General features: G+C 40.0%; 1 protein-coding gene and 1 long non-coding RNA gene across 2 annotated transcripts in view; one reads left to right on the forward strand and one right to left on the reverse strand.

Moving 5' to 3' along the window:
* The window catches only part of LOC100072756 (uncharacterized), a 35,146-nt gene continuing 9,523 nt past the window's right edge, over positions 1 to 25,623 (forward strand). Inside the window, exons 1-3 of the long non-coding RNA XR_011428070.1 lie at positions 1 to 160; positions 5,660 to 5,767; positions 7,366 to 7,491. This is a non-coding gene — a long non-coding RNA (uncharacterized lncRNA). The remainder of the gene's footprint in view (positions 161 to 5,659; positions 5,768 to 7,365; positions 7,492 to 25,623) is intronic.
* Positions 2,908 to 3,855, reverse strand: OR4E1 (olfactory receptor family 4 subfamily E member 1). The gene is given in 1 exon segment (NM_001391660.1): positions 2,908 to 3,855. A coding segment is annotated over 1 exon segment (948 nt).

Consider the following 25,623-nt stretch of genomic DNA (forward strand, 5'->3'; position numbering starts at 1 on the left):
GAATTTAGAATTGATTGGGGCCTTTGGTAGAACTATTCTACCAAGTTCTGTTAACTTTCAGAAATAATGCTCATCAGTATTCTAGAGAATTGGGTGCCAGACGATATGGACATCCACATCCACAATACAGAGTGAGTGACTCACTGACTCTGGCTAAACGGTAAGAAACGATTGAAATGACAGAAAGTACTCAAAAGGACAAAGAATCAGAGGCAGTTTATTAAATAAACTGGAAGATGCTCATGAAAATATCTAAACATCATTACTTGCAAATTGACAAACAAATGTAACATTGTCAATCTTCTACAATTTTCATATAAAACCCAAGTGAAAATCAGAGTTTTATATATTTATGAGGAAATGAGACCCAGGTATCACTGCTATACACACTTGAAAAACTCAGAAAAATGATCTAATTATGCCTCTAAATTCTGGATTTGTATATGCCCAGATTTTTATACATATTAGTAATTTTTATGCAGAAATAAATTCTTAATGCCCTATTTACTTATTTGTATTATGGCAATATTAGTTACTCTATTGCACAAAAGTTGGTTGTAGTGTGAGGAATTCAACTGTTGAATACAAAGTTGCTGAACAAATTTCTATATCAATAGGTAATGATCCCTATCTCCCTTTCAAAGCAAGTAAATCACAGAATGGAGTCAAGATATTTTCATTTTATTCTTTACTCTTCTATTTATTCAGTAACTAAACACATTTTATCCTATCGCTGCCTAAAAAGTTTTTTCTGTGAAATTAAGAATGAATGTTTACTTTACCTCCCCAGAGAGTTGTGAGGATTAATGCGACTGAAACAGGTAGTATTAGAAATTTTGCTTGAAAGTATAAAACAAACAAATAAACAAATGTGACATTGCTGTTCTATTGTAGTTTTACCATGAAGCATTCTCTTCTCTATCACATTGCATGTGCTCCTCTGTGCGGCTCATTCCTGCTCAAGACGGTTCTACTTGGGCTCTTTTATAGGCTATATCTCCTTATTGTCTGCCATTGCCTATAACAAAAGCATTTCCTTTATACAAATTTTATAATTCTCAAATTCAGTTCCGTTATTCCACCAATGAATGTACAGTTCAGTGAATTTAGTCTTACACTATGCAGAGTGTTATCTTTGGGAAAGAAACTACTCTATTAACTATTAGATTTGTCTGTTGGAGGTTAACTTTCCTACCCAGAAACCCTACATGATGCTTTCATAACCATGCCTCTGTATAACTGAAATGGCTTGCATGGTTTGAATTTCCTTCCCAACACATTTCCTAGGAAAAATGCCATAAAAAATGTGAGCTGGGTCTTCTGAACCATAGGTTTATCGATAATATCCTCACTGATTGCCTGGGAAATCACTAGCTGCATTTAAGCATGGCCTTCTTTCTTGTGGAGTCAGAGTGAACTGTCAGTCCCCAAGAAGTCATGCCTCTTGGATATAGTTATGTGAGACACTGTTGCCTGGAATAGCCTCTTCATCTCCCGTTTTCCCAGTCCACTCAGCACTCACCACTCTTAGAGTGCTTATCACAGTGATACAATGTGTGTCAGGGCAACTAGGTTGAAGATACTGGATTATAGACAATGTGTTGTTCAACTTGGTATTTTCTCCCAGCAATTAATGCAATATTGAGTGGCCATTAAGTGTTTAGTAATGCATGCTCACTTGAATGAATTCACTACATAATAATTAGAATAATTTCCTTAAAACACGTGATATCATGCCATTTCTATGCCTAAACCCTTCTTCACAGTGTACTGAAAAAGATTCTATACTCCTTGAGAGGACATAAAAGTATTCTTTTTAGTTCTCCAGTATCATCTGTCACCATTCTCTGCCTCACAGTCTAAGCTGTAACCACATTGGTCTTTCACTTCTTGGAAAAAGCCAAGGTCTTTCCTAACTTAGGTCTTTTCATCTGCCATTTTCTGTGTCTAGAGTGTTCATTACCTCTCTTTTCTCATGATTGGCTCCTTTTCATCTTTCACATCTTAGCTTAAGTGTCATTTCCTCAGAGAAGTTCTCCTTGACTGCCCAATCTAAAGACAGTCTCTTCTACAACTCTCTAACAGCTTCCCACTGTGTTCTTTCACAGCATTCGTCATGATCTGTAATTAAAATTTATTTGCTTATATTTTTGTTCTCTATTTGTTTTCTATTTTCACTAGACCCTAAATGACATGAAGGGGGTACTATATGTATGTTTTGTTTATGACTATTAACCCAATACTTAGCCCATAATAGTTGCTCAGTAAATATTTGTCAAATGAATGAATACTAAGACATCTCCATTTCATTGCTCTGATGGCAGATTGTTCTGGACACTTGAAGATATCAATAACTTCAGTGGTTTGAAGTCTTCTTTCTAGGTCACCAAAGTCATATGCAAACTCACTTTGTCTTACCAGTGTTTGCTAAGCTATTTAGGCAAGTGTCTGACTGAATGATGTAGGCAAATGATGCCCAGAAATCTGAAGGTTTGTTTAGACCTTGGTTATCACCAGAAGACAAAAACAGCGAGAGGCAGATGGTGTATTGAAAGCAACATGAGGTTGGGTTGATACACTTGGCTTAACACTCTGTCTTCATTATTTCCTAGTCTGGTGACCTTGGGCATGCTATTTGCTTTCTTTGAGTTTTGGTTTTGCCCTGTGTAAACAAGCATAATACCTACCTCATAGGTTCTTGTGAGAATTAAGTAAATGCAAAGTGCCTAGAATGGTTCCTAGAATATGGAAGATATTAAATATCATAGCTATTGCTGTGGTTGCCAGATATTTGGCCAGAAGATAATTTTATAAGTCATGGAGGCTGATAGATATGTTACATAACTTATTCTTTGCAAGACATTTCTTTGATTTGGAGCACCAAGCATCTTAAGGGCTTAGACATTTTCATTGTTTTTCTTTCCCCTCCATCCTCCCCATTAACTTGTTTAAGGCATTCTTCATGTCTTCATTCCTAAGGGTATAGATGATGGGGTTCAGCAGGGGGGTGACAGCAGTGAAAAACACAGACACTATCTTGTCCTCGGGGAGGCTGGTGGATGGACGGGAATAGACGAAAATGCAGTGTCCCAGAAAGAGTGTGACTACAGTGAGGTGGGCTGCACAGGTGGATAGGGCCTTCCGCCTGCCTTCGGAGATCTGCTGCCTCAGACTCACCAGGATGACTGCGTAGGACACCACAAGGACCACAAAACAGACCACTGAGATCAGCCCACTGTTGGAGATGATGAGGATCTCAATGATGTGGGTATCAGTGCAGGCCAGTTTGATCACCTGTGGTACATCGCAGAAGAAGTTGTCAATCTCATCAGGACCACAGTAGGGCAGCTTGACGGTGAGGGAGGTCAGGGCTATGGAGTGGATGGTCCCCCCTGTCCAAAGGGCCACAGCCAGCAGCACACATACTTTCCAGTTCATCACAGTCATGTACTGCAGGGGTTTGCAAATGGCCACATACCGATCATAGGCCATGACAGTGAGGAGAAAGATCTCTGTGCAGGCAAAGAGGTGCAGGAAGAACATCTGAGTCACACAGATATCAAAGGAGATGAGCTTCTCCTCTGACCAGGTGTCTATCAGCATCTTGGGGACAGTGACAGTGGAGTGGCAGACATCGATAAAGGACAGGTTACTGAGGAAGAAATACATGGGTGTATGGAGCCGGTGGTCATAGATAACAGTTATGACAATGAGGATGTTCCCAATCAGTGTGAAGACATAGAAAATGAGGAACATGGCAAATCCAGCTATCTGCACCTTCTGATTTACAGATAAACCTCCAAGTCGAACATACGTCACTAAAGTAGTTTGATTGCGTAGGCTAGCCTCTTCCATTCTTTTTGTTGGACACTCCTGTCAAGAATTAGAAAAAAAAAATAACACTTAGCATCTGCATCAATCATTTGGTTACTTAATTTGTTCTGTGTTTATAACTTTTTTACCCATCTAGAATTTATAGTGAAATATCTTATTTTAAAGTCCCCAGTCAGCATCTTAAATCATGCTGGACACGTAGAAGGTGCTAAACACACTGTCGGGATAGTAGGACAGAGAATCCTGATTCACTGAGAGATATAAAACCACCTTGGATAGGGAGGGACCAATCCAGTTATTTCTCCCTTATAGTAGTAAGATATTAGTGCTTGGATTTAGGTTATAGAGTTTTACAGGAGAAGAAATTAAGATTCCCCTTACTCCAGATAAGTAATTTGTCCAAGATCACACAAATCCTGGCCCTGAACACAGTTTTCTTTATTGTCTTGTTGACTGTATTTTTCACTAACCAGACTACTTGCTCTCCTGTTACCTCTGCCAAGATGCCCTGAGACTATAATTTTAATAATCTACTTCTCAGAAGGCAAAGACTTTTCACCAAGCTGCTGGGCAACCGGGAATGTGGCTGTGATGTTTTTTGAACAATTCTTTGGAGGAGGCAGGATAAAAGCCTGGAGGCTTAGAAAATCCAGAGATTTGGAGAGGGTGAGGGGAGGCTTGCTTCTCCTCCACCGCTCAGATGAGGGCAGACTTGTTGGAGGTCAATGTCAAGGTCTAATAGTATCACTGTCTCGACTAGATTATCCTCAGCTCTTTTTAAAGTCTAAATCTGTTATCTGACTTACTGGCTGACAAGTAAAACAAAAGCAGTCATTTTATGTTCTTTTAAAATAGCCTACCTTTGACTCAGCCTCATTATTTTTAATGTATATATTATTTAGAGTCACAAGATCTTAGCCCGTAAAGGGATCTGAGAATTTACCTACTTTTTTTTTTTTTCATTTTACAAATAGAGAGAATGAGGCACAGAGAGGTAAAGCAACTGGTCCAAGTTCATAGAGAAGTGGAATAATAGCGGGGTCTAGAGCTCAGGTCTCCTGACTCTTGGTTTGTACTTCTCTACTCCACCACCGCTCTGATCTGAATTTTGGTGGTAGTTGGCATGATTGGGGCGTTAAGTAGGATGTGTCTCAGTGGCCTTCCTCTTCCTCTCCTCGGTGTCCTGGGCCAGCTTGGGTGGGCATCTGTGGGGAGCCTCTCTTCTCTAGCTTGGCTCCTTCATCTGCTGCCCTGATGCACAGCCTTCCAGGGGTGGCCCACCCAAGCACGCGGCCCCTCTTGGTTCCTTGGGCCCGATCATCCTGTGCTACCTTCTTCGTGTGATTGATCACGACTGGTACTTTATATCATCCCTCAAGATCAGGCTTTCTGCGAGACAAATGAATCAAATCCACATGGCCTATGAAAAAAAGACTAGAAGAAGCTTTTCTCTCTGCTCCTACTTCTCTCTTCCTTCTCAAATATTTCCTATATCTCATCATGCTGGTCTTCTGCAGACAATGGCCCATTTTGTCATCTATGTCAGAGGAACGATTAATGGTAGTGTCAAATCAGGGAACTGACAAAGTAGATCTGTGACAAATAAGGTATTCAGGGGGCAGAAGAAGTCTTTCAGTTAACACTAAATTAAACTCTCCGCATCTAGTGCTTGGATTAATATTTATAGTACCATCTTACTGTAGTTATGGATTAATTTTACTATTTATAATTTTTATTAGAGTATTTACTTAAAACTTTTGCTCCAGAGAAAGAACTATTTTAAATGTTTAATGATTTATACCTGTTATCTTTTTAATTTATTAAGTTCTAAAAGGACGATTGCAAAATTGAAAACTAAAGAACTAACCAAGTTTGGAGCCAGGGGTTCATCTTAAATTCAACATGGAAAATGTCGCCTGCACAGATGGAGAAGGTGCGCCGACTGAGAACGGTGTCTGAAATGAAGACTTCTGTTCCACATCATCATTTTTTTCTATCTCTGTGGAGCCACGAGAAAAAATGCTTTGAAAAATGGAGATCTGTCCAACTACAGTAAAACTTTGTTGTTAGTTTATGTCAAGAATAGCGTGCACAAAAAGAAAATCTAGTGTCTACTGCATACACTTCAGAAAAACGAGAGGAAACAGTTAAGAGTGGAAACAGAATAAAACTAAAATGTCTATAAAACTTACCTTGGGTTGTTTCTGATGCTCCCAGCACCTCCAAAGAGAACTGAATTGTCACAGTCTTGAGTTTAAACATCAAGAGTATTTTTCCCAGTAGAAAGAACAATTTATTTGAAGTTGGCCAAGTCCAATAACCCCATTAGCTTGATTTTTCCATAAGGAAGTTCAGAGCCTTGAAGTTCCTTTGGGTCTTGTTCACAGTTTTTGGTAATAAGTCACAGTAGATGTGTCTGGTGATATTTTACCAGAAGTTCTTCAGAATTTCTGCAAAAATCACACCTTTTAACCTATATTATTGTCGTATTTTTCAATATGTAGAAGATGTAACTTTGCACTGAGATTTTCCAGAATTGCTTTCCAGTCAGCTGAAGATGTGGTATGGGAATGGCGTATTTTTTGCACTTTTTCAGACTGCAGTGATTAAAAGTCACTATCAACCACTTTTGCAGGCCATACTAGTTTACCAGGACCACTTCTGTCAGAAACCTTGACCTAATTACTCAGAACCAGTGTCACTGAAGCATCCTATTTTCTTCGCAGCATGATCTCTAGAAATACGTTTTGTGTTGCTAGTTTCAGATGGATGATTACCCCTTTAAGTACTGAAGGGGGATCTGTAGAGGAAGAAAGCAGCTGGGGCTGGCAGCTGCAGCACTGGTGTTTTTCCACCTGAATTATATAGGCTTTACATCCTTGGGAACTTTTAAACAATGACATCAGCTTGCCCTAGTCACTAGTTAGGAAAAGTCAATTCTGTGGGGACTGAAATTACAGACTGCAATTTTCACGAAGGGAATTTAATGAGAAATCAGGACTTCAACATCTAAGTCTTTAGGACGTGCTTATCTATGATTGAATGAACTACTATTTAGTGATTGCTTACTATGTGCTAAGTATTAGGTGAGGAGTTTTCATGTTTTCTGATTTCATCCATATAAAAACACACCGATGGGGTGGGCAATGGAATTAAGATTTTAATCAGCTCTGCCAGAGAGGTCAGGTGTTTGGACCCTAGGGTCAGATTGTCTTAGTGCAAATTCCAATGTCCTAGATGTATAAATTTGGGCAAGTTATTTAACCTCTCTGGGCCTCAATTTTCTCATCCATAAAACATGAATAACAACGGTAAAATGTTTTTAGAACTCTTGAAATGTTTGCAAAGCATGTGGCACTTAGCAAATGTGTTGTCTATATTAATATAGTTATGCAATATGCATTTCAAACAAACAAACAAAGAAGACACCACCAACTACCAGCCAATTTTTTGGCCATCACTTATTCATTACTTTGGATAACAGAAAATTTAGAGTCTTGCTCTAATTCCCCTTTTGCTTTCTCTGTTTAGATATCTGAGCTTGGTGGTTTAAGTTGGCGAATGAAGAATCCAAAGGAGAAGGATGAAGATTATACATTGAGTTTGAATTGCAAGATTGAATAGTTTGTGGGATGGTTAGGATATATGCACTAAAGGGTATGGAGCTAGAGGTAAGACTTATAGCCAACTCTCTATGCAAAAGTGTGTAGAAGAGATGATGGCAACAGAGGGACAGTATCAGAAGTTACCAAAAATTCTTACTCCTAAAGACTTGTGGCTTGGGCTCCTTTCCCTCAGTTTTCTTGTTGAATTCATTATCATTGATCAGGCCGGACTTGACTGCATTGAAAAACTTGGAGCTTCCAGAATTTATAGATCTTGCTACTTGGCCAACATGGGGCTTGTATTGTTACTTTGGCAATTAGGGTACGCATTAGGAAGCGGGATGTGTTGACCACACTAATTCTTGGTACTTTTGGAATTGAGATACTTTATCATAGGCATAATATACCAAGGGCAATATAGAAAATGATGTTCAATTGAGTATAGGGCAATGACTATCACCGCTGTCATTAGTAAAATATAAGGATGAGAAATTAATCTTTGACCTCCTATATTACAGTTTCTGTACTTTCCCCTTCCTCTTGGTAGCCCTCTCTCCCTGGCCCACTACTTTCCTCCCTGACTGCACACAGACTGCCACTTATGTGCCCCACGCAAGCTTTTCCTCCCTGAAAGTCTCTCATCTCCAAAATTGTGTGTTCCTATTTCCTCCACAGAATAAATGAAAACAATTGTTCACACTTGCATAGCACTTTAAAGTTTGCAAACCTCTTACACACGCATTATTTTGTTTGATCTTTACAACACCCCTGTGAGGTAGTGAGCATTAAAGAAAAATTGGACTTAGTGTTAAGCGATTTTTCAGATAGTTTACATTTCAGCGAAGCACCTGAACCAGGTTGAGCTGAGGTCTGCTGCTGCTTACTTACTCTGTTGCTTCACTTGGAGGCTGCACTTCACAGGGGAGCAGTGGCTTCAAGGGGGGACTGACTGGTTGGCCTCACCTCCTATGGGGGATGCACACTTAAAAGGGTTGCTTCTTAAATTATATAAAAATTTTTCATCCATGTAGGGGAGAGATAGCTTTTTGGTCTTCTTTGATCCTACTGACTGACTCTTTCCTTCTTCCCGTTCTATTCTTTCCATTCTGAAAAATCAGAGTGATATGGTCTCCACTTTTGAAAGGTCATTGTCTCCCTGCTAAAAGCTGTCAATCAGCAGTCAATAACCCAGGGTGTGTACAATATCCTACTTAGTGTAGTATGAAATAAAAAGATCGAAAAGAGTAATGATTCTTTCCTATGAGGAATATGCAATAGAGTGAAATAAGACAATTTTTATTTTAGAAATTTAAGAAAACCCCTTGAAAAAAACATTGGTGTGATGCCAGTAAATTCAGTGAGACTTAGTGTGACGTGACTTTCTGTCCCAGCCTTCACAGCAACAGAGCTTGCACGCTTCTAGTGAGACCATCATTCCACCCCTGACAACAAACTGTGCGGGAATCAGAACCCAAGAGGAAGCTACCAGTAGATCTCATCACTCACCCAGCCCCTCTCAAAAGAGACCAGCCAGTCTAATCTCATCAACCCCTGTCTGCCTGGTCATTTCAGTCTTCACAATATTTGTGAAGCTCCTGTTCAACCCTATGGACTCCTACCTTCTCAAGGCTTGGTACTTTCTCTAGTCAAGCTCTTATCTTTCTCTGACCCTGCAGATTCTTCATTACGCCCTCCAGCTAGCATTTGCAAGTGGAATCCTCAACCTTTTCTTGGCACATTACCTTTACATTCCTGCTCTGAGTGGCTGTCTCCTGCAGCCCTCTTAAGTAGTGCTGTTTCTTTTCCCTATGCCAGGTCTCAAGATTTGGTATGTGTTCTTTTTTTTTTTTTTAACAATTGCTGATTCCAGTAATTTTTCTTTCCGCCTTTGTAAAAAAATCCCTATCCTTTGAAGAATATTCTATCAGCCTATTCCATCTGTAATCCTTTCTTTTGTCCTCAACTGTTCTTTCAGCCATTCCTCTGCTTTCCTTGAAGATTTTAGCATTTGTCATCATCTACATAGATGGTCCATATAATACCCCTGTCTCAGTTCTTTGACCTCCTCTCCAGTGACCTTGTCCTCCACCTCACCTCAGCGACACAACTGTATAGATGATCTCACCTTAAAGTTTTGCTCACAGCTTCAAATAGGCAATTCTACTACATTTTCCATGGTCACTTTACTTTCTTTTACTCTCCATGGTGACTATTTTACGGTGTCTTTACTCAAACCTTTAATAACTCCTTCTATTTTCTTACTCTCAGCTAAAGATTTGCTTATTATTTCAATGAGAAATAGAAGTAATCAGAAGAGACTTTTCACCTCAGCCCACTGCTAAATCCATCCCCCAAATCTGCATTTGAATCTGTAAACTCTGCCCACTCTTGTAATGGATATCCTGCTTTACCTAAGGCCAACTCCTCCATTTGTAGCTTGGGTGCCATCCTTTCTTGCCTCTCAAGGACTTTGGTCCTGCAATTCTCTGTCTCCTGCATCATCAAATTTCTGTCACTGTTGAATCATTCCCACCCGCACAAAAACGTGCAGTCATAACTCCAGAATTGTAAAACCCTTCCTTGACTTCACCTTTCTCTCCAACCACCACTTAATTTCTCTCTTCTTTTTTTTGAGGAAGATTAGCCCTGAGCTAACATCCTCTGCCAATCCTCCTCTTTTTTTTTGCTGAGGAAGATTGGTCTTGAGCTAACATCATGCCCATCTTCCTCTACTTTATATGTGGGACACTTGCTAAGTGGTGGTAGGTCTGCACCCGGGATCTGAACCGGCAGACCCCAGGCCACCAAAGTGGAGCATGTGAACTTAACTGCTGCACTCCCAGGTGGCCCCTCTCTGTTCTTATTTATAGCAAAATTCCTTGAAAGAATAACCTATACTCATTGTCTCCACTCCATCTCCTGCTATTTCTTTATTGAATCTACTCCAATATGGCTTTGTGCCTCAGTCACTCGACTAAAATTGCTGTTATCCAGGTCACCAGTGATGTCCATGCTGCCAAATTCAATGGGCGGTTCTTGGTCCTTGTCTCATTTAACTTTCAGCACCATTTAACATAGTCAATTACTTTCTCCTTTTTGAGAGAGGACACCCAACTCTCCTGTTTTTCCTCCCACCTTTCTCATTGCTCCTTCGAAATCTCCTTTGCCGGACCTTCTTTCTTTACCTGACTTCTAAATAAAGTGCCCCAGGGCTCAGTCCTTGGACTTTTGCTTTTCTCTGTTTATGCTTCTTAAGTGAACTCATTCAAGTTCATGGTGTCAATGCCATCTTTATGCTGACAACTCAAATTTTTACCTCAACTTCTCTGAGCTACAGTTTTGTATATCCAGGGCCTATTTAACATATCTACGTGGATTTCTAATGAGTATCCCAAATTTAAAAAAATCCAAAACTCTTAATTTCACGCTACTCCAAAGTGATCTTTCCATTATCTTCCCCATTTTAAGTAACGTACTGTTATCTTTCACCCAACTGCTTAAGCAAGAAACTTTGAATACACTCTTGTCTTCTCTTTCTCTTATATCTCACATTAACCCATTCATCAGCAAATACAAATGATTCTGCCTCAAAATATATTTTGAACCTCACCGCTACTCAGCCACAGTCTAAGACTTCATTATTTCTCTCTTTGACTACTGCAATAGCCTCTTTATCTACATCTCTATTTCCATTCTTGCCCCCGTACAATCTGTTCTCCATTCAGCAACCAGATTCATTCTTTAAAAGCACTTGTCTCTTTTGCTCAAAATCCTCTTTCCAATAACTATAAAATAAAAAGTCTTTACCATGATCTACAAGACTCTTCTTATTATTATTTGTATGTTATTCTCTATCTGTTTTCTGTCAAATGTCATCACTTACCTCTGTCCTTTTCTGCTCTCTCAACTCTAGCCACACTGGCGTGCTTTGTGTTCCTTGAGCACACCCAACATCCTCTTTTCTCGTGGCCTTTGCACTAACTATTCTCCTCACCTAGAATGCTTTTCTTTTTTCTTTTTTTTTTTTTTTAAAGATTTTATTTTTTCCTTTTTCTCCCCAAAGCCCCCCGGTACATAGTTGTGTATTCTTCATTGTGGGTCCTTCTAGTTGTGGCATGTGGGACGCCGCCTCAGTGTGGTCCGATGAGCAGTGCCATGTCCGCGCCCAGGATTCGAACCAACGAAACACTGGGCCGCCTGCAGCGGAGCGCGCGAACTTAACCACTCGGCCACGGGGCCAGCCCCAAGAATGCTTTTCCACATGGCTCTCCACTTCACTTTCTTCAGGCTTTTGACCAAATATCACCTTTTGAGAGAGGAGTTTTTTGATCATGTTTCCAAAAAGGAACATTCTCCAAATCTTAATCTGCTGCCAATGACTTCCAGCCAATGACAACCAAAAAAAACTGGGTGTATTGACTCCTTGCCATGAGAGAGACGGTACATCATGGGCATCATGGGGTCTCAGGAAGATGATATTAGAGAGGACTATAGGATTTGTGCTTATGTTAGGTGATAAGGGAAGGGTTCAAGAAGCAAGGCTTTTCTCTGGAATGAGGGATAATTTATCAGGAAGTGGGGGTAATTCTCTAATTGGATATCTTGATAATTCTCATCTAGAAAGCAGGAGGATTGGAGAAAACCTAAAATTGTAATTGGTGAAAAAGGAACGGTTATTCATATGGCCTGGATAGGGGAGTATTTGGTTATTTTTGTGCTTTGGACATGTTCTCATTTCTGTCTGTGTTAATACATGACTATGGAAATCGTCTTGTTTTTATCTTGCTCCATTATGGTACAGAGTGGCCTCTTCAGATATTGATGTACTGGGAAATTGCTTATGTTTAACAGGAGATCACTATGGCCTACCTATGAGTGCTGGACTAGCTCCCAGCCACAATTTCTATACAATAGTACAAGTCAGGGTTCATATAGCAACTGAGTTCAAATTTTGTACTTTGTTAGTCACAGCTTTTTCACAACAACAACAATCTAAAACAGTGGCTCTCAAACTAGTATGCATTGGAATCACTTGGAGAACTTGTTAAAACACCGAGTTCTCATTCAGTAGGTCTAAGGTGGGGCCTGAGAATTTGTACCTATATCTACCAAGTTCCCACGTAGTGTTCATGCTGGTGTGGGGACCTGAGGTTGGCCACCCCAAGATATGTCTCTTTGGCATCAGGATTATTTGAGGCTCATTGCTTTTGATAAACTGGGACAGGCAAGGAGGCTCTGAGCAATGGAACTTGCCCTTTGTTAGGACACATTTACATTTGTAAGGTAAATCTCTATCTGTAAAAGGTGCCTCCCTCTCTGTACCAGGAAGAAGAGAGGTGATGACTTTCTCTCTAGAAACTCTTAGTCAATACCAAAGGCAAGGACTTAAATCTGCATTTTATTGTGCTTGTCTGGTAACCTCCTGTAACTAACTTCCCTCCCCTTCCCAACGCTGGCATTTCTTTAAGGATTAAGCATCTTTCCTTAGGCTAGGAACTGATTGCTGTGCTCACCTGTGACCGCACAGCTCCAGACAATAGACTAGCCTCCTGCTACGCCCACTGAGATAGCAGACCACTACCTGATGTGTCCATGAAGCACTGTGCCGACAGGGCAATCTTGTGACTATTGTGGGAGGGACATGTCAATCACATGAGAAACACCCTGTTTGGGGGTATATAACCACTCTGTGCACCCCACTTCTTCGGTGCCCTTTCTTCCTTCAGGAAGAAAGGCCCCGGGCCATGGTTCCTCATAAAGCTTTGTTTAATTTTCTCTTGCTATTCTGTCTCATGTGAATTTCATTCGTTCTCCGGCCAGATGAACCCACATTTGGGAAGAGGAAATGTCTTCCTCTCCCCTACACTGGTCTGGGGACCACACTTTAAGAACCACTGGTTTAGAACAATTTTGTTAGAATGTAGAATTGGAATTTCAGTTTTCCAAAAGCTTTCGGAAATCTCTTTTGGAAGGTGTTTTGGTACAGTTTGCCTTAATTCTAGTGAGAAATATATATGTTCCTAGCCAATTTGTATTGTCATAAGTTAATCTTTCACAGTCCAAGGAGAGAGAAATTCTGCTGCTCTATTCCCATCAGTTTACTTCCGCCACATTCACAAATTCTGAAATTCTAGTAGAGGAAAACCAGGGTTATGAAGGTTCCGGAAACCAGGCAACATGAAAAATGATTACAGGAAGAGGGGATATTTCCTACAAAGATGAGGAGAAGTAGTGATACAAAAACATTTTGAGGTTACTCATGTGGAAGAGGAGTTAGACAAAGGGTCACAAACTCAGATGTACCAGGGACCTGGCAGGTAACATAAATGTATTAAGAGGACTGGGTAGGAGCTATGGCTAACGTTGATGAAAATAATCCATAACCAATCTATAAATCAAAATTGGGGTGAGTTTATTATGAGCCAGATCTGAGGACTGTACAGCCCAAGAGAGTCCTTTCACAAAGGAAAGGAGCACTCCAAAGAAGTGGGGGTGTACAGAGCAGTTATATACCATGAAAGAGCATGCATCACATATGATTGGGAAGTCCCTTTTAGAACAGTCATGAGATTCCTTAGCTGGCACAGTGATTCACACAGCAGGTAACAGGTCTGTGGTTTTGAGCTGGGTGGTCACAGCAGGTCAGCAATCAATCCCTGGCCTAGAGAGAGATGCTTATCCTTAAGGAAATACTGATGTGGGGGAAGTTACATCATTCTTTATCTTAAAGGGCATTGTTCTTGTCTTTGGGGCATAGTAAATACTCAAAGCAGATATGCAATGCATGCTTAAGAGCCAGGCCAGGCCCTTTTGGAAAAACAAGGTCAGGCCAAATTAGTTTTACACCAAATGCCTTCCTCATATACACCAATATATCCTGTTGCTTGCCTTTTATTTATCTCTAATGAGAGTGTGAATGCATCTTCTAAAATGGATGGGTACCACACAGGACAAAGGAACTGTTGCTATGTGAGTATGTAGGACCAGTACTGCTAGATCTCCTGGTTTTTCAAAAGAAGGTGGAAATCCTGAGTTGCTTGAAAAATAGCCCAATTTTTAAATATGATTAATTGATTTAAAACATTTAAAATTCATTATGTGAGACAAGCAATATATATTTGCAGCCTCAATTTGGCCTTTGGTCCTACATCTTGCTACCTTGGGGTTATATTTACTCAATGGTAACTCCAGAAGGCAGACATAGGAGGGAAACTACAACTAAATGTTGAAATAACATATAGGACAGTATTTAAGAGTGGCTTTGGAGTCAAATGCACCTGGGTCTAAGCCCTCACTCCACTATTTACTACCAGTGTGACCTTGAACAAATTACTTAATGTTGTTCAACTTTAGTTTCCTCATTTGCAAACTTGGTGTAATAATAATGCCTATGCCAAGGAGTCGCAGTTAGGATTGGTAGATAATAAATGTAAAGTCTTAGCACAACCATAGCACATAGTAAACATTCAATAAATATTAGCTTTGAAAAATTAGAAATGGAGGATGCAGAATAAGGTCTTATCTGCCCATTATCTTTCTGAAATCAATTGAATATGACAAGGAAAATGAGAAAAAAGGGGAAAAATCCATCTGTTTTAATAAAAAGGGAACACTTAAAATGCAAAAATATACAAAGAAGAGTTACTCAGTGCATTTGAAATTGGATCAGGGTAAGGGAGGATGCCAGGAAAGGATGACTGCATTACACAGTTTGGGCAGAGTCCCAGAGGCCAGTGATTGGCTACACTTTTGGAACATAAGTAGGAATGGCTGTAAGAGTCTCTGTAACCTACTTGGCATCACAACGTGGTAGAAGAGGCAAGGCTGAATGAGGAAACTCTAAATACTATCTTTGCAACAATGCTGTCTGTGAAGGAGAATCTGCATGGCAAGCAAGTCTAAAGCAATTGTGGGGGAGGAAGACATTTCCTCTTCCCAAATGTGGGTTCGTCTGGCCGGAGAACGAATGAAATTCACATGAGACAGAATAGCAAGAGAAAATTAAACAAAGCTTTATGAGGAACCATGGTCCGGGGCCTTTCTTCCCGAAGGAAGAAAGGGCACCGAAGAAGTGGGGTGCACAGAGTGGTTATATACCCCCAAACAGGGTGTTTCTCATGTGATTGACATGTCCCTCCCACAATAGTCACAAGATTGCCCTGTCGGCACAGTGCTTCATGGACACATCAGGTAGTGGTCTGCTATCTCAGTGGGCGTAGCAGGAGGCTAGTCTATTGTCTGGAGCTGTGCGGTCACAGGTGAGCACAGCAATCAGTTCCTAGCCTAAGGAAAGATGCTTAATCCTTAAAGAAATGCCAGCGTTGGGAAGGGGAGGGAAGTTAGTTACAGGAGGTTACCAGACAAGCACAATAAAATGCAGATTTAAGTCCTTGCCTTTGGTATTGACTAAGAGTTTCTAGAGAGAAAGTCATCACCTCTCTTCTTCCTGGTACAGAGAGGGAGGCACCTTTTACAGATAGAGATTTACCTTACAAATGTAAATGTGTCCTAACAAAGGGCAAGTTCCATTGCTCAGAGCCTCCTTGCCTGTCCCAGTTTATCAAAAGCAATGAGCCTCAAATAATCCTGATGCCAAAGAGACATATCTTGGGGTGGTCAATTCCAGGTCCCCACACAATTTATCTTTGTTAACCAATGAGAAGGGAAGGTCAAATCACCTTGCAATCTCACAGACCCAAACCATTACTATTGTCACCAACTAATTGCTCTGAGGAACTCAAGGATGGGTTCGGAAGCATTTAACTGTTTAAGAGATGCAATCACCAACCGCTCTGAACCAGACTAAGCCCCGCCACAAGAGCAAAGGCTATGACCTTTGCCTCATTTTTATCACTAAGATCTCCTCTCTGGAGATTACCATAACCTGCAGTGTATGTGGGAAGCATGTTTTCCATCTGAGCCTGCACAATCAAATACTCACCTCTCCCTTTTGAATATTCATTCCCCATCCAAAATAAAGGGTGCCTGCTTCCCTTTGGTTAGGGATGGCCAAGACTTTGGAAATGATTCTGCATGGCCTCCTATTTGCTGCAAATAAGTTCTACTTTGTGTGACAACTACTTCTGTTCGAAAGCCTGATCTTAAGTCTGCCAGGAGGTGAAACCCCTTGGTTTGGTAACCCTATCTATTGCTTCACTGTGAGCAGGGAGAATCCTTGATGACTTAGAACATTCCTTTGAAGCTTTTCCCACACTATCTTCCAAAAAATAACTTGGCTAAGAAGAAATCTCCTAATTTAAAAAGGAATATTATTGTAAAAGGAAACAAGATAGGATTTATGTGAAATGCTACAATCTGAAAATGAAATAAAGAAAACAATTCCATTTATAATAACATAAAAATACTTAGGAAAATATTTAACCAAGGTGGTACAATACTTGTACACAGAAAACTACAAAACATTGCTTAAAGAAATTGAAGACTATCTCAATCAATGTAAAGACATTCTACGTTTGTGGGTTGGGAGACTTCATATTCTTAAGTGGTTGACATATTCATACTCAAAGTGGTTGACAGACCAATCTCTATGAAAATGCTAACAATCGTTTTATGCTTGGAAAAAAGCAAAAAAAAAAAAGTGGAAAAACTGATCCAAAAATTCATATGGAATTTTCAGGGACCCAGAATGGCCAAAATAATCCTGAAAAAGAAAAATAAAGTTGGAAGAATCACACTATCAGATTTTGAAACTTAATACAAAGCTATAATACCAAAAAAGTGGGGTGATCACATATGGATAGACACATATATCAATAATATAGAATTTAGAATCCAGAAATAAGTCCATATGATACTGGCTCAACACAAGATTGACATAAGGGAAGCCATATTGTAGAAAAGAAACATATTGTAACTTTGAATGACCTCTGACTAACTAACCCAGCTGGATATGCACCCTCCATGAGATCTAACTGCTCTGTGGATTTTACGACCCGTGAACAGAGAGTTTATCTGGTATAGCCACTCCCAGTCTGTAACACCAGAGGATCAACAGTCCTAACCCCCTCCCCTATAACCCACTGGCCTATATAACTGCTTCAAGATTCTGTGCCCCCCTTAAGATGATTCTTTCAGACATTAGTCAGCCATCTTCCCCCTTGCTAGTAAGCTGTAATAAAATGCCTTTTCTCTGCCACCATCGTGCCTCTTGACAATTGGCTTTTGTCTCGTGGTGAGCAGATTGTGTCCTTTGTGTGGTAACAAATCTGGAGACTCTGGTGGGACTTTAAGTCCTTCTCAAGGCCAGGTGACCTTGGATGGGCAATCTGTCGGGTATGTCCCTAGCAGCTGCTGAGTCTCCCTTTGTCTCAGGGTTCTGCCCTTCCTGCTCTCCCCTACCAATGCCAGCTGTCTCCTAACACTCCCTGTGGTGGAAAGAGAAATGGCTATTTATACTGGGTTGACAGACTCACATCTGGAGGGTAAGTCTGGTTTTTCTGCATCTGTGTCTATAAAGAGCTCCAGGATCAGATGTCTTTTAGATGAGTGACCTCATTAAAATTCACCTTTGCCTAAAATTGTCTAGCAACTCATCAGGATAGTGGGTTAGAGGTCCCATGGGTGAGATTTGTCTGCCACGTTAAAGTCCCAAGGCTAGGATTGTGGAAGACAATAGAAAAGAGTTACAGCTGCTGGGGCGCTCAAGATGATTGGGTTAGAGTCTTGAGCTCTGGGTTAGAGTCCCAGAGTACCCTTGGTTAGAGTGTCAGAGTATTGGAGTTTGGTGTTGTAGAGGGGGAAGACATTTCCTCTACCCTCTCTGGGTTCATCTGGCTGGAGAATGAATTAAATTCACACGAGACAGACTAGCAAGACAAAATTAAACAAAGCTTTATAACATGTATACATGGGAGAGGTCAGGCAAGCTGAGCAACTCACCAAAATGGCTGAAACCCTCACCTTAAATATCATCTTCAGCTAATGACAAAGGAGGATGTTGGGGGTGGAGGGGGAGTCGGTTACAGGAGGTTACCAGAAACAGGAATAAGATTATTATGCAGATTTAAGTCCTTGCCTTTGGTATTGATTAAGAGTTTCTCGAGATAAAGTCATCCCCTTTCTTCTTCCTGGTACAGAGAAAGAGGGATATTTACAGATGGAGATTTCCTTTGCAGTGTAAATGTCTCTTAACAAAAGGCAAGCAAGTTCCACTCCTCAGAGCCTCCTTCCCTGTCCCAAATAATCCTCATGCCAAAGAGACATATCTTGGTGTGGCCAAGACCAGTCTCCCACAGTGTCTATTCATCTTTGTCTATGTCTGACAGTTTGATTTCTTAAAATTGACTCTTTGGAGACTGAGTTTCTTGGTGATGGTAACAAACTCTCTTTAGAAATTACCTTGTTTGTTGTGGCCACCTTGGGAAAGGCCCCCTAAAATGGAGATAACTGTAAATAGCTGGCGAGATAACCCAGAAAAATTTAAAATAATGTTGGCTACTTTGGGCTCCTTTTGAGCTTTCAAACTGAGAAACAAAGAAATCTTTATAGAGTCAAGGGCTCCACTTTTCAACCTAGAGGTTCCAGGAGCTATAAACATTTACAGAGAACAGCAGAATCTTACCAAGCTTGTTTTGTGTTCTGAGGGCTTGGCTTGATAATTGTTAGGCTGTGGAGGGGTCTCAAAACAGTCTGACAAAAATATGGTTGCACCCTGTGGGGACCTGGAAATGGCCACCCCAAGATATGTCTCTTTGGCATGAGGATTATTTGAGGCTAGTTACTTTGCACACAGGAAAGCAACTGAAAAGTAGAATTTACTTACCCTTTGTAAGAGACATTTACATTGTAAAGGAACTCTCCATCTGTAAAGACTCTTAATCAATGGGGAAGGCAAGGACTTAAATCTGCATTTGTTTATTGTGCTTCTCCGGTAACCTCCTGTAACTGACTTCCCTCCCCCTCCCAATGTTGGCATTTCTTTAAGGATTAAGCATCTTTCCTTAGGCTAGGAACTGATTGCTGTGCTCACCTGTGACCACCCAGCTTGAGACAATAGACTTGCCTCCTGCTACGCCCACCGAGATAGCAGACCCACTATCTGCTGTGTCCATCAAGTGCTGTGCCGACAGGGCAATCTTGTGACTATTGTGGGAGGGACATTTCAATCATATGTGAAACATCCTGTTTGGGGGTATATAACCACTCTGTGCACTCCACTTCTTCGGTGCCCTTTCTTCCTTTGGGAAGAAAGGCCCCAGGCCATGGTTCTCATAAAGCTTTGTTTAATTTTCTCTTGCTATTCTGTCTCATGTGAATTTAATTCGTTCTCCGGCCAGATGAACCCAGAGAAGATAGAGGAAATGTCTTCCTCCCCTACAACCCCTTTGGCAGTCAGAGATAGTTGGACAGAAATGCGGGTTGCACTCTTGTTTGTGAATAAGGGTCCTGCCAAGCTCCTGTCAGCCTCAGGGGAATTACATTGGCCACTGGAAGAAAGCCTTGGCTGGACATTCATTGTAAGGGTCTTGATTTCAGGGATGCCTGAGATTTTCACGATCTGGTTCTAGCTGCAGCACAAATATACTTTTGACTGGCCATGCATAAATTCTGAAACAATGGGAAATGCTAATTTGATCCCCACCTGTAGCCCCTTAGGCTGTATTTTCCCAAACTGAGTGACTTTTAGCTACAAGCCCATGAAACAGGAAAAGGCGGTATTCTTATAACATCTCATGGCCACAATCAGAGAGCTCTTGCAATGACTGGTCTTAAGAATTTAATCAAACTTGGAATCTCAGCTTCCTCTCATGGTCTTACAGATGCTAATGAAAGCTCCACACAACCCCCACCCCAGGGTAAATTGGTCTACAGTTGATTTGTGCATTTGGAAAGAGAGTCTTTATTAAACCCTTTGTGCAGACTTTTTATAAAGGTGTGATGATATATTGTTTTGAAGTTTTAGAACATAAAAATCTTTTGATTCACCTCTTAAGCTAAAAATCTTCCTGATATAAAGAAGTAATTGGAAAAAATGTGCTGAAAAGGTGAGTCAACCTCTTTCCAGTTCTTTGGGGAACATGGAAAAAACTATCTTTGTCTTGCAAATCCCTTCAGGGTCAGAGGTATGGCCCTAGAAAGTGGGTTAAAGTTCACTTGTCCTTTTCTGATCCCAAAGCCTCCCCTCTTCCTCTCAAAATGCTTGTAGATATCAGGACATTAAAAACTGATAAGGCATATATGCCCAGAGACTCCATCTTGGAGAAAACTTGAGTGGTTTCTCTGTGCCTTTGCAATGTAGTTGGACAGGTAGATCAATCTATAATGTCATTTGAGTTGGGAATGGATTAGAGTCTTTGAACTTTTAATAACATCCTGTGATTTTCAGTTGTGACAGGTTCTAGAGATTATAGTCTGATCCAAGCTTTCAAAAAATGGGCTTCAAAAACAATGCAAACATGGTTAGATATATCTCTGTTTTCTTCTTTTTTTCACAGCAGTGAGAATAGCCTCTTTGACACGAAACTGTGACCAAATTCAAAACCACAGATTCACTAGTTAGAGGGACCTTTGTCTTAGCTCTGAAAGAACTGGTTCAATTTGGGATTTGTCTCACTCACTGATGGATAGAGTGAGATACAGAGCCCTGGGGAGGGATCATTTCCTCTCCTTTTCTGACAAATGAAAAAGCCTTGTGTCCCTGTAGAATCACTCTCTCTAGCTGGTTTCCAGTGAGGAAGGAGTCTGCCCACTCCAGAACGAGACATGAGAGCCAGATTTGGAAGGAGATAATGTGGTGGGGCTGCTCTCTGTGGGCGTGTTGGTGCTAAATGAGTTCAGGTGTTAGATATTCATTCTTGTTAATGTGGCAATTATTCTATTTAGAAAGATATAATTGCACATAGAAATGCAAATAAAGTGGGGATTCATTAACTAATAAGCAATTATAATTGTGCTAAATGTTTTTGATCCTAGCCCAGGAGGTATCTAAGCTAATTCCCCGGTAATAGAGACCACAAATGCCTCCAGAGGAGACGTCACTCTGAAAATTATAGCCACTGCTGAATCTATGCATATAATATATATTATATATTTTTATCAACACCTTCACTCTTGAAAACATTTGCAAAGGGCTCATCTGTGGCAACCATGGAAACAGAAGCAAATTAAGATATGAATCTAGTCCTTCCCTCCTCCCACCCCCCATCCCATGCTCCCATCCTAAGACAGGTTGTCACAGGTTTGAAAAGAGAATCATTAGCAATTAATAAAAAATTGCCTTCATTAGTTTCACCGCTTTGACGCTGACACACATACACGGGATTTATGGACCCAAATATTCATTCCAATATAAAGTATGTATTTACGAGTAAGAATTACAATGATGCTTATATGGGAGAATATGGCAGTGTGGAAGAGGGAAGAGAATAGAAATCGATACCACAAAGAGCTGGGTTCAAATCCTAATCCTGCCTCTTACTAATTGAATGATCTTGGGAAATTTGCTTAACTTCTCCAAACTTCATTTTTCTTAACGAAAATTGAAAATAGTAACATCTGTTTCGTCGGATTGATATGGAGATCTTATGCACTAATGAAGATATGTGTGTACTTTGTGTATATAATTAAGATAAACATATTAAAATTAAATGAATTTAATTATTTAAATAATTAAATATAATTCAATGTAAATCTTACTCTTTAATTAGATATTCAATAAATGAATTGTCTAAGAAAGTTACTGTGTGAAATGTTGATGAATACGTGGAAGATTGTGGTGAGGAAGTTATACTAGTTTCTTCGTCTCAACATCTTACTGAATTTAGCAAGAGTTCTTGGAATCTGGGCTACAAATGACATACAAGGTTGTGGTGCGGACAGTTCTCCAGACTGTGGCTGGGTTATGGAGTCTAGTTATGGTCAAGAGATCTGATTTCTAGCCTGCTACCCACTAGATGTGTGATTTTGAATATTCCTTTCACCTTTTTGCTTTTAGTATCTTTATTTATAAAGTCAGGAATTTATGTTAGATGTCCTTTAAGATGTTTTCCAGCTCTAACATTATGTGTTTTTACGAAGTGGAAATGCTGAGTGCAGAGTTAAATATGCTAAAATCTTCACATTCAATTTGGCTATCTTTCAACTCGTAAGCATTCTTTTGTATGAAAGTCAAATGCTAATCTTTCCATTATTCCATAAAATCTTACTTTCTTCTTCCTTCAGTAGTGTGCCAACCTGGTATCTTTCAAATTCTACAGTTCTCCCTTTTTCAGAAAAGGGAAAATGTCTGGATCTCCTGCATGCACAGTTCCATCACACATGACAACAAGTTTTGATACCAGCCGGCCAAGGGAAGTTGGGGAACAGGGCTCCATTTTCTGGGGAACTCAACTGATGTACCTGTAGTAGTTGGAGTTTTTCTCATCAAAACTAGAATGTCCCCTAAGACATCTAATCTCTCTTAAGAGGGGGCAGAATAGAGTTAGAGCAGCATATATTTCTGTGCTGTAACAGATAATATGAGAAGAGCTGAGACCAGTGTACACCAAAATCCTTTGCTTCAGAGTGCACAGCAAGGTGGGGCGAAGTTAGCAAAGCAAGACTTAGACCTGAGAGAAATTTACAAGGTTTTAAATTGAATTTATGACCTAAATGTGCCTATGTTCAAAGACCTTAGTAAAATGGTGCTTTAAAGTGAACTTTGTGAAAAGTGAAGATCCTTTTGGAAAACATCCCAGAAGGTGGAATTGGTATTAAAGACAATTGGGTAAATCCATGTAGATTTCAAAGTTGTTAAGGAGACTTTCAGAGATATACTTATGTCTCACATGCATGGGGTGGTCTCCTAAATTCTTTGTTTGCGGGGAAGGTTCTGAATTTTTGTGGTAAATATCTTCCATTCTCCCTTGGGACTCTATCATTTTACTCCCTCGCTCATTGACATCTTAATTTTATTCCCACTAAATCAGCCTATATATATGCTTAGAACTTCCGTATAATTAAAAAATCTCTAATTTTGGTCCTGTTGATTGATTGGGCTACTATTCTGTTTCTTCTTTATTTCACCAAGTTATTTGCCCCCAATACCTGACTATCTACTCACTCTTTATTTCTTACAATTGGCTTTCTGTACTTGTCTTAGTCCATTTGGGCTGGTATGACAAAAGTACCATATACTGGGTGATTTAAACAAGAAACTTTTATTTCTCACTGTTCTAGAGGCTGGGAAGTCTAAGGCCAAGGCGCCAGCAGATTTGGTATCTGGTGAGTGCTTTCCTCCCGGTTTGCAGATGGCTGTCTTCTTACTGTATCTTCACATGGCAGAGAGCAGAGAGAGAGGTCTAGTGTCTCCTCTACTTATTATAAGGGCATTAATCTCCTCATGAGGGCTCCACCCTCATGACGTAATCTAACTCTAATTACCTCCCAAAGGTACCATGTCCAAATAACATCACATTGGGGTTTAAGATTTCATCCTATGAATTTTGCAGAGACACAAACATTCAGCCCATTACACCTGCTTTCTATGGAACTCATTCCCTTGAAGGTCACCAGTGATCTCATAATGGTTAGTTCAGAAAGCCTTTCTCTTTTTCATAACAGCCTTATTGAGGTATAACTGACATGCAGTAAACTGAACATATTTAAATTGTACAGTTTGATGAATACTGACATATGTATACAGCCATGAAACCACCACCGCAATCAAATTAATGATCATAACCATCAGTCCCAAGAGTTTTCTTGTGCCCCTTTGTAATTCTCCTTTCTGTACCTTCCCAACCTCTATCTCCCTTTCCCAGGAAACTACTGATGTGCTTTCTGTCACTATCAATTATTTGTCTTTTCCAGAATTGCTAGAATTTTATGTAAATGGACAATGTGTACTGTTATTTTGTCTGGCTTCTCTCACTCAGCATAATTATTTTGAGATAAATTTATGTCATTTCTTATATCAATGGTCACTCCTGTTTACTGCTGAGTAGTATTTGATTGGGTGGATATATCACAGTTTGTTTTTCCAATTTATACAGATGCAGTTGCCAAAAAGGTGGAACATATATAATTAACTGAAAGATGCATGGAACATCAACAACAAAAAGCCCAGAAATAAATGCTACTATATCTAAGAATCTAATATGTGATTAAAAAAGATGGCATAAGTCAATGAATTACATGAATTTAAACAAATTAGTTTTGAGTCACTGAACAGAAATTTGTAGCAAAAAATATAATTAGACCCCTTCTTCCTTGGTACAGCATGAGTAATCAAGCAGAGCAGTGACATTAAGTTTATAAAGTTTATTTTATTAAATAGATTGGGATGTGATCTTCTTTTAGGAACATTCTTTGGCAGTGATATGCAGGATAGATTAGAAATAGGAATGGCTGGAATATGGAAGCCAAAGATGGAGTCTGTGGTAGCAGTAGGAGCATGAGCTAACAAGAACAAAGACCATGAAGATGGAGAGGAAAAGGAACCTATGGGAGAGATTTCAAAATGTCAAAGGAAGGAAAAACAGGGCATCATATCTCCTTAACCACAATTCAGTTAAGGCAATCTCTTAATTTTTTTCCAGACTTGTCTTCACGTGCCATTCTCATGATTTTTGTTGGAAGAAAACTGAACTAGGAGACTAGAGTTCTACCTTTAGATCTGGTTCAATCACCAACTTTCTGTGTGACCTTAGGCAAGTTGTGAAAACTTCTGGAATGTCTGCTTTCTCTCTTGTAGTATAAACGGGCTACAGCAGGTAGAGCCTAAGCTTCTTCCAGATCCGAATTTCTTAGATGATAAGAATTTATTATCTTGAATTTCCTTTCTAGTTGGGCCTAAGACAACAGACCAACTAGCTAGAAATTAAAAGAATAAGTGAATTGTGTGGACTAATGACTCACACAGGGCCCCGGTGAAGTAGTTAACTATAATCTAGATTAGAAATCCTCTCTGCACACTGCTTTCTCTTAATGATGAAGGGAGCTGTGCACAAAGGAACAGGATTGTAGGGTGGTAATTTGCTTCTGCTTTGCTGGGTCAAACGCACTCAAGAGGGTAGGTGTTTGTAATCAGAACACACAAAGTTCAGGGAAGGAAGAAGCCTAGAATTTGGTTACTTTTGACAAATTACAGGTCAATAGGGACTGCCTGTTAAGATGACCCAGAAGAAAATCCAACCTTTTAATTAATCTCCTGTGTTCCTCTGGCCCATGCCAGCATCATAGATAA

This window comes from Equus caballus, chromosome 1 (genome assembly GCF_041296265.1).
Source record: "Equus caballus isolate H_3958 breed thoroughbred chromosome 1, TB-T2T, whole genome shotgun sequence".
NCBI lineage: Eukaryota > Metazoa > Chordata > Mammalia > Perissodactyla > Equidae > Equus > Equus caballus.